Source organism: Alosa alosa, chromosome 18 (genome assembly GCF_017589495.1).
Source record: "Alosa alosa isolate M-15738 ecotype Scorff River chromosome 18, AALO_Geno_1.1, whole genome shotgun sequence".
Taxonomy (NCBI): Eukaryota; Metazoa; Chordata; class Actinopteri; order Clupeiformes; family Clupeidae; genus Alosa; species Alosa alosa.
The window spans coordinates 15,100,377-15,117,286 of record NC_063206.1 but is presented as its reverse complement, the minus strand read 5'-3'; the positions used below and the strand labels follow the sequence as shown (position 1 = coordinate 15,117,286).

The window sequence follows — 16,910 nt, the reverse complement described above, 5'->3', positions numbered from 1 at the left end:
TTTTCTGTACTAGATGCTGCTTTAGTGCACTCAATCACTGTTGGCTTCACTTTGTTTGGTCTGAGACATCTGTAAAGAGATTTTAATTGAATTAAAAAAAACGACTCCAAATCTATTTATGTATTTTATTTCTAAGCACACTTTATTTTTATTCTTTCATAGAATAGGTAGATGATGACTCAAATGGTGAAATGCATATGGGAGCGTGGCCTCTCTTCTTTATCTGCTTTAAAGTAAAATAACGAGAGAAATTCATTGCTTCTATGCAGTCTGAAAGTGTGACGACTATACAATGGTCTGAGATTTTCACTCCAGACATTTGCCCAGCAATGATCGTAGTCTTATCTATCAATGTATGCTTTTTTGATGGAAATGCATGATTTCAATTGTGATGGTTTGTTTGCGTCACCTCAACAAAGGGCAGACTTTATTGGCTTATGTTATATTATGTTATGTTTCTCAGTCACTTTGGCACATTTCTCAGGAAGGTAGGTACTTTATTAATCCCGTAGAGGTTTTATTTTGGGGATTGATGTATGATCGTCATGATGTCACATTGCGTGCCATCCAAAGTTTGCTCCACTGTTTATCAACCCCCAAAGATATACAGTTATAAAGCAAAATGTTGGTCATAAGGATCTTCCAGGCTATAATTTTATGGCACAGTCAACATGAGGTAGAAACCATAACAAGTCACATTTTTTAGGCACTAATTCAAGAAATGTGCTTAAATGTTTTGAAAATGTTAGATTTGAGATGTACCAATGCAAAAGATTAGAAAACTGTCATGAAATTACTGAGAACACATAATATGAACAGTTCATAAAGTACAACTTCACAGGTGTAAACCCAAAGAGGTCATGAAAAGAAAAGGAAGACAACATGCAGATCACTCAATGGGCTGATGCGCTCCACAAGCTCTTTGGTGATGTGAGTGTGCTATGATATTCACCAGAGACCAAGGGTGGATCATAGATGGGTGTGGGGACGGGCCATTTCCATCACTTTCCACAAGCAGTTTCCAGAGAAAAGCACACTATATTATTGCTGTGTTTTAGGAACATCAAGGCTGTCTTTAGGTGATGATACAATGCAAAACCTTCCTAAAACAGGGCTATTGGCGCTTGTTTCAACACTTTCTGTGCCACAATTTCAATTTGCTCATCATTGTACTCTTAATGGAGAGGTGAAACAGCAGCAATGTTTACATACTGATGTTTTGTGTGTACATGATAAACAAAGTGAAGTGCTACAGGCTGTCAAGTCAGTCCCACTCTGCAGCCAATGAGCTTCCTATCTCCCAACACTCTCTCCAGATCATCTTTGAGGTGGCTTCTGTGCAAGTCTGAAGCACACTTGAAAGGCAGCCCAAATGCCACGCTAGATTGATTGAAGAAGTGAAAGTGGCTATGAGAAGTTCATGGAGCCAGCTCAGCAGGCTTTCCTGATCTGAGGATGAGGCAAGACACAGCGTGAGGACGCATGTGTCGGCGACAAATCAGCCATTACACAACCTGCCCATGTGCGCAATGCCTGAGTGTCTTTAATTTAAGACTTCATCAATCGAGGCAGTAAACAATGAGATCAGTCAACAACATCCTGAGACACCACGACAATGAAATCATATGGTCATCTGCAAGATAAACTTCTAAAAGTTCAAATACAAAAAAAATCTAAAACATACAAATATAAGGTAATGCATACAGTAGAAACCCTTGCCTGCATCCCTATTCAAATGTGCAGGGTAAAATGTAATGCTTCTTTAAAAAAATTACCATTGCTGAGCTAATCAGGAAGTAGATTGTTAGTTTAGTATGGTCTCTCTCTCAGCTTTGTGTTATGTTCATAGTGTTAGCCCATGCCCTGTGGATGCCTAGTCTGGGCTCTGGAGATGGAGAGGAGAGGAATGTGAGGGCCTGTGGTGCCCCCTTCCACTGTACTTTCCCCATCAACCAGAAGTCCTCTAGTCCACCTTCTGGTGCCCTGTCCCATCAGATGCAGTGGACGATAAGCACGGAGAAGGCCGAGCCCACGGCCAGCCCCAGTGTCAGGAAGAAGGACATGGTGACCCCGGTGGCCTCGGCCAGCTCCCGTGGCACCACCTTGGGCCCGTAGATCATGGGCAGCGTGCCCAGGTAGCCGTTGGAGAGCCCCAGCAGCGTGATGAAGGCCACGGGGAAGAGGTCATGAGCGAACAGCACCTTGTGCAGGTGGTAGCGCGGCTGGTAGTTGGAGAACATGAAGAGGGGCACCAGCACCGTGCGGCTGACCACCAGAGCGGGCAGCACTCGGCTGGTGGGGCCGGGCACCTGGAGCCAGGCGGTGATCTGCCGGCCGCAGAAGTCCGCCACGTTGTAAAGGAAGAAGCTGGTGAGCGGCACGAAGTAGGTGGTGGTCCAGGGGCTGCCCGAGTCGTGCTGGACCGACTGGATGCCCGACGAGACGGCCGGGAAGACCATGATGGAGATGAAGAAGACGTAGAAGACGCTGAAGCCCAGCACCCACGTCTTGCGCAGGATGGGCTTCAGTGGGGGCACCGAGACCGAGGCGGCAGCACCGCCGCCAGCATGCCCGTCTGCTGACCCCTCAGAGGGCCCGGCCACTCCGGCCAGAGCCATGTAGTACCTGAGAGTGGAAGTGTGTGGATGTGTGGGGAGAGAGAGAGAGAGAGAGAGAGAGAGAGAGGGAAAGAAAAGAAAGATTAGTGTTACATCAACAAACTGTTTAGTCATTAGAGCGGTTTAAGAATTAACTTCATTTGTCAAAAGTAATTTATCTAGAGTGTGACCCCCTGGAATCTTTATGCCTCATCAGTGTCATGGCTTATGCAAAGGACAATTTAGTGGCAAACAAACCCCAGGAAGTTAAAAAATAAGTGCTTTTAAATGATACCACTTAACTCAATGTTATGGAAGGAAGGGAGTGGAACAGATGCACAACCAGATTATAATTTGTATAAATAAAGCAATAATGCTTTATTATTTAATTACCCTAACTTGCAAATTGCAAACATAACAAAATCAGATGCTTTTATAGTCCACTAGATGGCATTACACACTCTTTTCTCTGCTTAAGGGCAGTATATCAACATTCAGAATTTCACAAGTAATGTGAAAATATTGTCACATCTAGCTTCAAAAAAAGATGTAGTGTTCAAGTTGCTTTCTCTGATTCACAACCTTGGCACCCAAAAACATGAACACTCAACATACAACCCTTCCAACCACAAAGAACTGAGCTGACGATGGATTATCAGTTGGTTTAGAGAACACAGGAAGTGCTGAGTTGACAGGGCAGCTGTCTGGGCAAGATATGACCCTACTATCACTCAGATAAGGAGGGGGATGTTACAGAGCAAAATGTCAACCCCACTGTGATCAGTGGATCAAGGCAATATGCCATTCTGTTACAGCATGCTTTATGGACCACTCAAATTCATGTTTGAACCTCTCAGCCCAACATCAATGGTCTGACCATTATACATTAACATACTCAAGTTCACTGAGGTATATGTGTGCATGTACATGTGCATAAGCATGTGTTCAGCCATCTGCCTATCTATTAGTGGACGAGCTAGTCAGTTACTAGTATTTTGCTTTCCCAACCTACACTGATGCTCAGAAGCTTTTGGTTATTGGGTCATTCCGTGCCAAATCAGATAAGGTTGTTGCAGCACCATCTCAGATTTTGTTTAGAGTAGTCTATATCAAGAATGGGTCCCAAAAACAAGGCCTGTGAAATATTTCTGAATCTAAGAATCCTATGTCTTCATATTATTTTCAGCCCTTGAGATTACTTCAGTTTTATAACCTGAAAATCACATTGTCTGGCAAGCAATGTTTGGGCATTAATGTAATGAAAAGTATTACTCATAGGCAGCCCAAACTTTGTAGAGTGGAAGGCAAACATGTTCTCAGTATGACTAAACGATTAAAGGTTTGTATGGCATTCTCAATGATTTTCTACAAGGCCATAGATTTGGAAAAAAGTGCAAAAAGAGTAGCAGGGTTTCCCGCAGCACTTTGCAGTCAAGGCGGCCGTCTTGGCAAGACATGCCTGCCGCCTTAACTACATCGTCAAAAAAAAAAGTGGTCCACCATGTTACTGTCCTGTTTTCTCCCTTTCATTCCAAACTGTGACCAACGCCAGTCTCCCTTCTCCGCAGAACGCATTAAGTAAATAATAAGAAACCTACCATAAATCGAAAAATAATCTTTACATAAGTGATATGCCTCCGAATCAGAGTGAGCGGAGCTGAGCCGCGCAAATATCCCGCTCCTTGCTCTCAAGAATCAGTTAAATTGCGAACAGCCACAGCTCCGTTTAATTGTCAGGTGTGATGAAATGCGTTCATTTTCCACTTTTTATGTCATAAACGTTGCAGGCCTATAGAAAGGTTTTGCGGTAGGACTGTCCAAGGGTCAAGTTGTTGCTTCAATGTGTTTTAATTTATGCGACGCACCGATGCTGGGTTCATGAGTTTTGCGTACGTTTAAAATGTTTAGCCGACGGCGTAATTTGTCATTTTCGTTCTATAAGTTTCACTTTTCATGTAATGAATGTAACATGCCTATGATAAGGCTTTGCAGTTGTCCAATATGGTCAATCTATTGTCTCAATTGTGTTTCATGTGGCGCGCAGAAGCTACATTCATGCATTGTTTTGCTTCAGTTGATAATGTTTTTTGCGTAATTTGTCAGCTGTGATAATGCGTTCAATAAATTCCTCTTTTTTATGTCAGAAATATAACATGCCCATGATTGATGCTTGTATGGTCAGGCATATCTAATCTAGGCCTCTCTTATGTTCAATCAGATTCGCTTTGCCCACCCGTTTTTTCTGTGCCCACCCATTTGAACATTTCTGGCTACGCTACTGTTAGAAAAGAAAGTGATAAGTCATAAGTGTAGCCTACTATTCCTACAAACAACTAGATACTAACAATGTAGAGCAAGAATAACCATGTGGTGACACAGTTTCAGTGATTTAAGATTCATTTTGGAATCTAAGAGGACACATTTCGCGGAAACATGAGAGTGTGCGACGGAGAGCAAAGAAAAACGTGAGCAATTTGAATATGCTTCATATCAAGTAGAAGGCTAAAGTAAAACTTGGATGCTAAACCTGTATTCTTTAGGCAAATAATCCCACTGATCCCTTTAGTTTTAGGCGTATGTGTATTAACGTTGTCAAGTGTGTTTGTTGTTGCACAGTCAGTCTTGCATCTTTTAAAATAAATGTTCTGAGTGAAATATATTGCTGTTGCTCTTAGTTCTTTGGCATTTAAGTTTTCTGTTTAAGGTGACAATTCCATCCATATTACACAAAACTATAAAATAATCTAAACTTCATTCACTCTCGGTGTATAGATCAGGACATACTTGCGGAACAGGCTGCAGGGCAACAGTCTGACAGCCTGCATGAAGATCGGTATTAATAGTCCAATAGTAAAACAGTATAAGTATATACTGTACTCTTGTATTCTCAGTGCAATTGCCAAAGGGCCCTTGAAATGGTTTTTTTTTAAGCCAAGGAGGATGGCTTGTAGCGATGCTAGTTGTCAGCTCTGCCATAAGTAGTGACCGATCACATGTGCACATTTTGTTGTTTTGCACTTGTTCTATAGTTTGTAATAGTCTTTGTTAAAATTGCACAAATTACACAAATATTTGTATAGTGTTGTATAGTTTGTTTGGTGTTATTACTTTGTTCTATTATTTTGAGAAGCTGGTTATTTGTTTAATATGCAGTGTTTAATAAATAATTGTTAAATGTACAGAGTCTGTAGTGTATCGCACAAACAAGACGCCAGCACCAACAATCCCCCAGCCCCCCCCCCACAACCCCCACCGGTCGGACTGACACCATAACCCCCCCACCCCGGTCGGACAGCAACCGATACCAGAACCCCAGTGGGGGGTAGGGGTGGTGGGTATGTGGGGTAGCTAGTAGGCACTTGAAAAATTGAGTCAAAATCATTGTTTTACCTTAGGGCCAAAAATGAAAACTCATAGGAATACAATGTAACCAAGTAAGTGTATTTACCACCTAACTTACAATAATTATTACGTTTACAGGAAGTCATTACATTGGTGGGAAGGTTAAAAAAAGTTAATGTAATAACTTCCCACCAATGTCATAAGTCACTGATTTAGTGAAATGATATGTGTCTCATAAATTTTAAGGGTATAGTTGTCAACAACTGTCACCATCTAAATCTAAACAATTTCATGACCATAGAGCTTGGTAGGAAGTTATTACGTTTAAAACGTGCAGATTTTTATTGCAGTGGTGGTTTATTACGCACCTTGTTTTATCCTTAATATCTTCACATGCATTTGTTCGCTCAACATTAATAAAGTATTGTATTTGCAGACAAAATAATGATTTGTGCCATGTGGATTTGAGGAAATTCATTCTAACAGCCCTGATTCAGTCTTAACAGACTTGGTTATTGTTAAGTGCTAAAGAACACTCTGAGCTAACCATATGAGCCCTTGCTGGCTGCTTGCCGAGTTTCGACACATCACACACTTGTCATGAAACTGCGGTGTGCTTCTCCACTCGTGCATGAAACTCGCCGTGTTCCCTGACCTCTTGTTCCTCAATTATCTGTCTCAATCTGAGTCTTCCTACTACGATCTACTACTGGACCCAAGTCAGAGAGAGAACTTGGCAGCATCATAGACTTACATTACAGGGAAAATCTCCAAGGTGACATTTGTAATTATATTTCACATACATACTGTACACATTTATCTATATTTTCTGTGTGGCTGCTGTAACAACATTGCACACATAGGTTATTAAAAATGTGTGTTCTATGTGCCTCATGTACACCATCACATTGGAGCCACACCATCTCATCTGACTGTGTACTTGCATGACATACTTAGTGGAGATACCAAATACTTAAGTATTTAGTACTAAAGTATACTTCCTATACTTTAAAGTATACTTAAAGTATAGAAATATACTCATACTTTGAGGGTTCCTAGCATGGAGGAAACATTACTATTTGGGTTGCACAATGCATGAGAACATCGCATGAGAGGTGACCACTTCTGCTGGCAGGACTTCCACTGGATCCCTCTGGCCACTCACCACAAGCAGATCAGTTAGAATAGTGGTGGAACGGGTCAGTATTTCGAGAATGAATCGAGAATGAATCATTGTCTATGTCAGCTTCAGTAGACCTACAGCAGGAGAAATGGGCTCTAACTAAACACCTGTGAGATTTCTTATGTTTCTGATGAGTGTCGTATGTCTGTGAACTGTGTGTGTGACGTTTTAGGGCCTAGAACATGAATACATTTACATGGCATGTATTCATGCACCCACTACATTAGTAATGTAACATTACACAACATGGACTGAGCATATACAGCGGGGAAAATAAGTATTGAACACGTCAACATTTTTTTCATTAAGTATATTTCCAATGAGGCTATTTGCATGAAATTTTCACCAGACATTAGTATTAACTCAGAATGGTTGCTGAATGGTTTGGATCATTGTCCTGCTGGAAGGTCTAGCCATGTCTCATCCTCATCATCCTGGTGGATGTAAAGATTCTCCCGGAACAAAATGACTCCATTCATTATTCCTTCAACTGTATGAAGTCTGCAGTGCCATGAGATGAAAAACAGCCCAACAGCTCCAAACCTCACTGTTGGTAGGGTATTTTTAGGGTGATGCACATTTTTGCAATTTTCTTTTACAATTTTGCCCAGAATACATTCTCTCAGTATTTCATAGGATTGTCCAAATGTTGTGTAGTAAACTTTCAATGAGCTTTCACATGTTTTTCTTCAGTAATAGAGTCATGCGGGATGAGCGTGCATAAAGGCCATGGCGGTGAAGTGCATTACCTATGATTTTTTCTGTACCAATTGTACCTGCTGCCTCCAAGTCTTTCTGGAGCTTTCTCCAAGTGGTCATTGGCTCTTGGGCTACTCTTCTGACTATCCTTCTGACTTCCTGGTCAGAAATCTTGCGAGGAGATCCTGTGCATGGCCAGTTGATGATGCAGTGATGTTCCTTCCACTTGCAGGTAATGGCTCCAATACTGCTTGCTGGATGATTCTGAAGTTTTGAAGTGCATCTGTAACCTGTTCCATTGATATGTTTTGCAACAATAAGGTTGCAAAGGTCTTGGGAGAGCTCTTTGTTTTACCCATAATGAAATGTTTTTTGTGTGACACCTTGGTAACAAAAACACTTTTTATAGCCCACCAGTATGTACTAACCCAGCTTATATCATTTTGCACAGATAGGAGGGATAATTTCTCTAACTACTTATAGATTCCAGTTTGTTCCTTGCCATTCCTTGCCTTTATGTACTGCTTTTTCTTAGCGTATTCAAGACTTTTTCCCTGTGCCATTCCACTTTTTTACTCATAACTCTACTTTTAGACATTAATGTTTGGATTTTTATATATGTGTGGATTACCTAAGTTAATACTAATGTCCGGTGAACATTTCATGCGAATAGCCTCACTGGAAGTATACTTACTGAAAAAAATGTTGATGTGTTCAATACTTATTTTCCCCGCTGTACATCTTTAGTAGCAGTGGCACTACAAACCACTGTGGTGGTGAACCCCTTAGGTATGTAGATAAAGTGTCATATGTTACAACTATACCCCTCAAAAGCCCTGTCTGGATAACTGTATTGCTGTTTTTTGTGATTTTGTGCTACCTGTGAGGATTATGTGCTACCTGTTAACAGAGCAGATGAGCCAGGTGTAATGAATGTGTAAAGTGTTGTAATGACTTACTGTGAGTAGGCCAGCTTGGGGAGCAGCAGATACATGATGATGCACATGAGGATGAAGACGTCGGCCGTCAGGAAGTAGAACAGGGCACTGTCCGTCACGTCCCCAGCCGCCGCCAAGTCGATCACGGACGCCACTGCACTCAATGTGCCGCCCATCGCTTGTCCTGAGGGATCACACACACACACGCACACACGCACACACACACACACACACACACACACACACACACACACACACACACACACACACACACACACACACACAAAGGAAAGACATCATTCAAGAGGGGTTATGTCAGAAGAGACCATGGCTTCCAAAGAAAGAAATCTGAAGACCAAAAGGATTTGCTTGAAGTCAATATAAACTGCAATCTAAGTTTTGGAAAACTGACAAATTCCTTTGATTGCTTCAAGGACTGCTGCTGTAATACCCAAATACTTGGCAAGAAGGAAATCACCATATTTAGACGTTGCACAAAAGGATTTGCTTGAAGTCAATATAAACTGTAACTGAAACTGAAACTGTAATCTAAGTTTTGGAAAACTGACAAATGACCGACGAGAATTCCGAGGGTGGGGTTGTGTGCCTCCAACAATTGTGACCATGCGGCAATCGCTGCAATTGTGCATGGAGGAGCACACCACTTCCTTAAACAATCCCTTCATACTTCTTTCTCAGAATTCACTTCCCCTTTTTCCTGTGGTTACAGTTCTCATGGCAATTGATACATTTAGATACATTAAATTCAACATTTAACATTAACAAATGAAACATTTAGATAGACTGAGATGGGAGCACCCTAGGATGGAAGGATGGATGGATGGATGGATAGATGGATGGATGGACAGACAGAGACACTTCACAGATAGAAAAGTACTGACAGTACTTTATTATATTTGTACAGTAAGGCACAGACAGTACTTTGCTGATCCCAAAGGGAACTTGCAGTGTGTGTACCTGAGATGAGGGCCTGGGAGATGCGCATGGGGAAGTGGCCACTGATGCCGAACACGCTGCCGGAGAAGAGGTTGGAGGCTCCGCTCACCAGGGCTACACTGGCCAGTGTGCCCGCAAAGAACTGATGCTGGCAGCCCGACACGTCCACCTTCACCAGCACCGTGGTCACCACAAACACCACCAGGATCACACACAGGGACGAGAGGATACGCACCTGCGACGACAGTCTACACAAGCACACACACACACACACACACACACACACACACAGGCACACGCACACATACACAAGAAAGGTTTCAAGGCGTGTCATTTTTTTGGTAATTACTGCTATCTCTCTAAATCTGAGAAGGCTGTGTATATTTCAAATGTCTTGGGCATAAACACAGCGGTATGTTTGTTAAGTCACAGACAAAAGCTGTTCTGTAGTTGTGCTGTTTTCCACTGAGGAGGTTTGTGTGATCCGACAGTCTTCGGACCAAATTTGATTTGTTTCCACGGCACGGAAAAATGTGTCAGACAGGATGCTATTTATCCTTCCACCTCCCTGACACATCAGCCAATTAAGACTGAAAGAGGACCTTTTGTTCTCGCAGGAGGGGGGCCTTATTTTCATCAGCCTTGCCATCGCACCATTTTAAGTGCAAACCTTTACAGAGAACCTTTTATAGGCTTTGCTTGTAGAAACTGAGGGTTATTTCTGGGAGGCAATCTGATTGGTGGAAAGATGAGGTGGCACCTGAAGTGTTGTCCGCAAGAGCCTTGCCTCTTTTTGGAAATGTAGGCAAACATCTTACTAAACAGAGGATGCTCAAGGTCTTTATCCACTTTTCTTATAAAGGTAAGAGCTCCAAATTCCCACATCAATTTGTTTAGACCACATTAAATCACTGTGCTTTCACACCGCCATATTTGTGACCGCTGGTCACACCCCACACCATTTACTTCCTACGGTCACAGCTGTGTTTCATGAGCAGAGCTAATAGGAGAATTACACGAGCAGATTGTACATTATGCCCAGGATATGTTGCAGAGAAACCCCGGATTACAGTTGTACCACCACTTAAATAACACCCTTTTGAATTTCTTACATGTCCTATGATCAAATGTCTCCCGATGCCCTAGTTTTGCGTCATTCACCCATCCGGCGATGGTGTACTGGCATCAGTATTCTTATAAGCCTTCAGGCTATCCCCACAATATGGGGAAGGATTGAGAATAACAGAGATAGATTGTAGATGTCAGGGCAAAGTAAGCTGTGGCAGCAGGTGAGGGCCAAAATAAAGTTGGGGTAACAAAAAAACAAAAAACAAAGGGACAAAATAAAGTTGGGGTAATAAATAAGGATCACAAGCAATATGCCTTTTTTAAGATATCACAGTCTCTCTTTCTGCCTCTCTCTCTCTCCCTCTCTCTAATGCACTGTGTTCACTGCCATACTCTACGAGATTGGTCACAAATATGGCGGCATAGTTGGCATATGAATGAGGGACGATGGCTTCCCTTCTCTACAATAGCCACTGCCTCTGCTCTGACCATGTGATTCATAGGGGAATTGTTTAACTTTTGGGCTTCCTCAGTGTCCGTACTCTGTCAGCACATGAACAGGGGACCATGCTGCAGTGCTGACAGTGCTGTCTGAGGACATATGACATCTCGGAGACGCTCGTGCTTGCACTCATCAGCACAAGCCTCAAATAAATACCTCAGTGTGCGTGACCAAGTGTGACAATGTGCCAACGTGTGTGTGTGTGTGTGTGTGTGTGTGTTTTTAATTATTATTCATTATTTATTCATATCTCTGCAACACAACTGATGTTTACCTGTTCACGAGGAGGTAGTTGAGCACTAAACACAGGACAGAGGGAATTGTGGAGGCGATGGCTAAGTAGCTCTCAAAGTAATCCTGCCGAGGCAACACACACACAACATACATTTCATGAACACCTGCAGAAGCGTGAAAAGACTCTTTATGTCACTATAGCGTTGAGAGCTGAGCCACTGAAACATTATATGGCTACTTGAGCACAGAGTGAAAATGAAACATTACAAAAAAGGTAGTCTGGTGTTTTTAAAGTGAGAGTGATTCATCGTAACAATGTAAGTAAAACACAATTAATTTCAAATGTGTGAGTGCTCACCATAGAAAATGTCTATATGATATGCAGAACACTGGCCACTTCAGCAAATCTGTCACCATGAGCATTTAAATACAAACACAGATGTGCAGATGTGTAAAAGTATTTTTAATAGCAAGCATGGGATTGATGAATATCTTTTATTTTTTATGCAAAAACATGAAAACATTTGCTGCAACCCCACTGATTTCATAGCATATTTCTGAATCAACTACAAAGTGGTATCCTGAGAACCTTTCACTAGGTCTACTAAGGTTTCCCACACCTCAGTCTCCTAGGTCACCGAAACCCAACAGTCTAAGTGCACTAGTGTTTTGTGTCCCGAAATGTACCTCGCAGAATCCTGATCCAATTAGCAGAAAAACAAAAATGTTTCAGGAGCAAGCCTGAGAACATTATTAGATCAGAGAGAGAGAGAGAGAGAGAGAAAAAGAGACTAAGTGAGACTGCTAAATACAGAAGTGGAGCTCTCTGCATTATCTTTCTGGCTAAAATCAAATCATATCACCATCCGAACTGTGTATGACCTGTCTAAAACGGAACAGCTTATGTACATGTGCGGTAGCCCGTCTGCGTGAAAAGCTAATTAACTAAAACATCTGTATCTCTCCATCTGAGCCGAGTCTCCAGCCTCTCTTCCCAGAGCTCGAGCTCCAGGATTTTAACCATTTAATTGTGTTGTCATGGCTCCATGAAAGAACACTCAGTTCTCAATACAGTCACGAGACAATCCAGGATTCCAGGTCTCTCTCCATCTCCCTCCTCCCCTCTCTTTCTGCAAGTCCTTCTATCTGTTTGCTTTTCTTTTTCAGAACCAGAAATGTGACAGCCTACGGGGAATCCTCATAAGAACATGTACATAAAAACAGGTACATCAGGATCAGTATCAAACACACACACACACAAACACACGCACACACAAACAAACACACATACAAACAAACACACATACACACACACTTAGCGCACTTACACTGAGGTCTGAGTGTGGTGGCTCCCCGTGGCCATCCGTGCGCGAGTTGTTGCTGAGCTTGAACAGCCAGTATTGCTTGGCCGTGATGAAGAAGTTCCACGGCAGCAGCGAGCCAATGCCCATCACGAAGAAGATGATGTACACCAAATAGTGGGTGTCTTCGGGGCTGTGCCGGGTGGCCAGCGGCCCAGTCGTGGCGGGCAGCAGCGGGGCCTGGTCGCCCCCGGGGCCCTGGGCTCGGTCCTCATCGTCGTCGGACATGGAGGAATGTGGCACGGCCACGTAGGCTGAGTTTAGACTGGCCTGTGGCGGCTCAATGCCGTTCATGTCTCACGGGGCGTGAGGAGAAAGGGGACATGGGGTGGGGTGGGGTGGAGGGTTGGAGGAAAGATTGGGGGAGGAGAGGAGGGGAGGAGAGAAGAAGGGATGAGGAGAAAGATAAGGGATGAGGAGAAAGATGAGAGACAGGAGGAGTTTGATAGATTAGGGGTGAATGAGGAAAGGCAGAAAAATAAAGAGAGAGGAGAAATGGTAACTGAGGAGGTGTTTAGAACACAGGGGCCCTGAAAACACAAGGAAGAAAAAGAATGGCTGAAGTAAGACAGTGGGACAACAGAACAAAAACACACATCACATTGGTGTGCCGTTCTATGAACAGCAGCAACGTTCAATTACCTTTGCTTGTTGTTCTTAAGATGTGTGCGTAGCTCATCTGAGAAACATGGTCCCCCGAGAATGCAGTTTGTTACAGTGGAGATGAGTCTGCCATGGGGTCTGTGAAGACACAAGACTATGAGATAAGCACCTGACCTTGAAACACGCTTTTCCGCTCTTTGCTGCTTCCTCGCATGGGCCCCCACTCACAAGACACACACAAACAGACTCACGAATACCTCCTGACCTATGTCACCCAGCTCATTTCTGTGTGTTCACATGAAGATGCTATGTGCGTTCCTGGAATATACCACAAGACCCATGCCTAAGCTGTGGCAAATCAGCATCACATTCACACTATAACGACAGGAGGACATTAACACTGAGGACATTTTACATTAGAAATATTAGACAAAATAATAGAAGGAATGGATTAAAAATGCTAAAGAGAGAGAATTAGTTATGGAAAGGGTGAAAGAATAAGACAAGATGATATACAACACAACAGTAACATTTCATCAAAATGGGCCATTCAGCAATCTCTATTCAATGGATGCAGAAAGTAACATGTCACATTCAACCTGAAGATGAATTGCAACCTCATAACAAACAGATGTCCTAGATATTATGTGACATTATAAGTGATTTGTAATCAATCACTCCAAATACAAGAGAGAAAGCATGAGCATGATTTACCATTCCGCCACCTTACTGGCAGCTTATATCAGAATAAATGGCCTATTGATTTTCACACATGTCCATTTCCTCATCAAATAACTAAGTAGGCTAGCAGTGAAGTAAATAAGCTACTCGGCAAGTAGGTATGGCACAAGCAAAACTGATGACCTTGGATGACTGCATGTGACTCAGAAATGCCTACATCGAAGACCTCAAGTTAGTAGGCTACCATCTGTTTTTAGTTCTGCGCACGTCAGCGAGTGAATTGGTGGTTGTGCACACACATATACATGGAAGAAGCCGACTACATAAGTGATTGCAACAATGTGGTGGTAGATCCTTCCAATAGTCTCAGTATGTGCCAGTAGCCTATCACCTCTGTAGGCGACAATGTAGGCCTAACGATAGCTAAACGTCTATAGAGGAACGGTCACTTTAAACATCGAACACATCGCAGACAGTAGGCTACCCATAGAACGAAGAAGATAGGCTACCATAATGTCAACAACCTTTGGCATCTTTAACGGAATAGCATATGGAGAACACACTCGTTTACCCCTTTCTAATTTCACACGATGCTCTCATATAAAGGTTTTCTTATACTGTTGTGTTGATTAATAAACATGAACTTCCAAAAAAGCAGCTTACTCTGCAGCCCCAAGAAAGAGTTAGACAACTGATACGAACCTTTGTTATCATGAACAGACTATCACAGCCTCCATGGTAAGTGTAAGTAAGCGGTGTTCTAACTGCGAGAGGTCAACATGTTCTTTATCTCTTCCAGCTAGGCTACATAACCAAACAAACAAGACGAAGTTTTCGAGTCAACAGTAACAAACAGCAAACCGCTTCACTCCCATAGACACTAAACTCCGCCTCCCGTTTGTATAAATTTTGAAAGCTCTGTTCCGCATTCCGTGTTGCACCAGCAAGGCCAAAGTAATCTATCCCACATCTACTTGTATCAGACATTGGTAGAGGATTGAATTGCGTAGAGCAGTAGACCTGTTTCAAAACAATAATGGAATTGCTTAAACTCAAAATTTGTAAATTCTACTTTCAATAAATGAAGACCATCAACTCATTTTAACTGCAGCTATTTTAATGAACGAATGTGTGATGCTGAGGCTATGTGTTTCAGACATCCCAACCTGCAAAAAGTCATTTCAGGAAGGTATCACAAAGACTAGTTGCTAGACTAGACCTGTAATTTGCTGCCGCTAGGGGCGCGTCTAGATTTCTAGGGTATTGCAAGTTAGCTCTGGGGTAGCAAAAATCTAAGTGTGCCGCCTTCACTTACCGGAGATCACAGTATCCACTCGAAGGCAGAGGACAAAAGTGTGTTCAGGAAAACGTCTGCATTTCAGACTTTTTCATCCACACGAGACTTTAACAGGTGCGATTATTCAAAATCCCCATGTTATTTTCCCATAGGAAAAATCGCCAGATACCGGATGTCAAAGATGGCAGCTTTTTTGTAGGTGAACTTCAGCAAAGAGTATAGAAGTTACTGGTAGTGAGTAGAGGGTCCCTAAAGCCAAACCGAAGTATCCCGAGGTCTTCATGTGGTCTGATAGAGAGTCCAGAATGAATTTCAAGCCAGTAGCCTACCTTTCCGGAAATGTTGCCATCTTTGCTGCCATCTTTAGAGGAAAGTCCGTAGGAGTCGATTGCCAAGTAACACGCTCTGGAAATTCACAATTTCGTCGCCGTTTAAAAAAAAAAAAAAAAACATAGTCCAGTATTTCTTTCTAGAAGAGGTATAAAAATAACGTTTTGTAGCGGCGAAATAATGCCACTCACTTCCACGCTAACAAGTTTTGACTAAAAACGGTAAAATCGAACTTTCTCAAAACACATCCGAATGACATTATTTTGATGTCAACTCAACGTATGTCCGTAAATTGATCTAAAGTGCATTTTACTCCGGATAATTCCTTTAAATTAAACTCCCTCCAGGCAGACAAAGAAAGACATGATTATTTTCTGCCGAATTGTTTATTTATATGCAAGTTTTCGATTGGGTTCAAACCAATTCACCTTCCAAAGGAATGACCTGTCCTAGGTCAATTGTAATTGATTCAAATGTTAGCCTACAGCACACATGTCTACTTTTGAAATGATAATTGTTTATTTGTGTATTTGAGCATCTGTGATCATTTGTTCATTTGATCATCTGTGTCAGGTGAGGCACCCACTGCTACTGCCACTGTGGGTGTGTGGTGGCATTTGGGGAGACTGCCCCTGCTGTGCCATGGAGTTTGCAGGCACACTCGTACAGCCTACTGCTATTCTGAGGGTTTCAGAATTCTCCTAAACACAGGGTCACTACAACATTTAGTAGGCCTAATCAAAGTCCTTTTAGGCAAGTCCCTCCACTCGGCGGCCATTTGACAAAGCTTTTTGGGCACTTGTCTGGCATCCATTTCGGCAGAAATGCGCGTGCGCAAGACTTCACGACACCAATCTTGCTCCAGCGGCGAGATCACAACACATGATTGGCACGATGTCTTCACAACACACCATATGATTGGCTCAATGTATTCACATCACACCACATGATTGGCTCAACGTATTCACATGTCGACGTTTTGCCGAGAAAGGGGTGGGATATGTGTAGACAACGGCCATATAGGCTGACAAACTAGCCCCATGCATTTCTATGGAGTATTTTTTGAGTGCTGTGTCTCCACATTAGAAAGTCTCTGGCCTAATCCACGTCAAAGCAGA

The 16,910-nt window shown here is 42.5% G+C and overlaps 1 protein-coding gene across 1 annotated transcript; it reads right to left on the bottom strand.

The window, feature by feature from the left end:
* Positions 1–123: 123 nt before the first annotated feature.
* slc29a3 (solute carrier family 29 member 3) lies at positions 124–15,114 on the bottom strand. The gene is made up of 7 exons (XM_048269052.1): positions 14,868–15,114; positions 13,524–13,622; positions 12,849–13,411; positions 11,561–11,643; positions 9,738–9,964; positions 8,781–8,943; positions 124–2,625 (listed from the first exon to the last, which is right to left on the bottom strand). The coding sequence occupies exons 3-7, from the start codon at positions 13,173–13,175 to the stop codon at positions 1,992–1,994; spliced, it is 1,434 nt and encodes a 477-aa protein (XP_048125009.1). The 5' UTR covers positions 13,176–13,411; positions 13,524–13,622; positions 14,868–15,114; the 3' UTR covers positions 124–1,991.
* Between the last annotated feature and the right edge of the window lie 1,796 nt (positions 15,115–16,910).

What these genes read in the sequence shown, in the direction of transcription:
- slc29a3 (XM_048269052.1), bottom strand. Translation starts at nt 13,175, where the DNA reads ATGAACGGCATTGAGCCGCCACAGGCCAGTCTAAACTCAGCCTACGTG. An exon ending in AACTACCTCCTCGTGAACAG is followed by an intron (nt 9,965 to 11,560) that starts GTAAACATCAGT and finishes GTGCTTGTGTAG; the next exon opens with ACTGTCGTCGCAGGTGCGTA. An exon ending in CCCAAGCTGGCCTACTCACA is followed by an intron (nt 2,626 to 8,780) that starts GTAAGTCATTAC and finishes TTCCACTCTCAG; the next exon opens with GTACTACATGGCTCTGGCCG.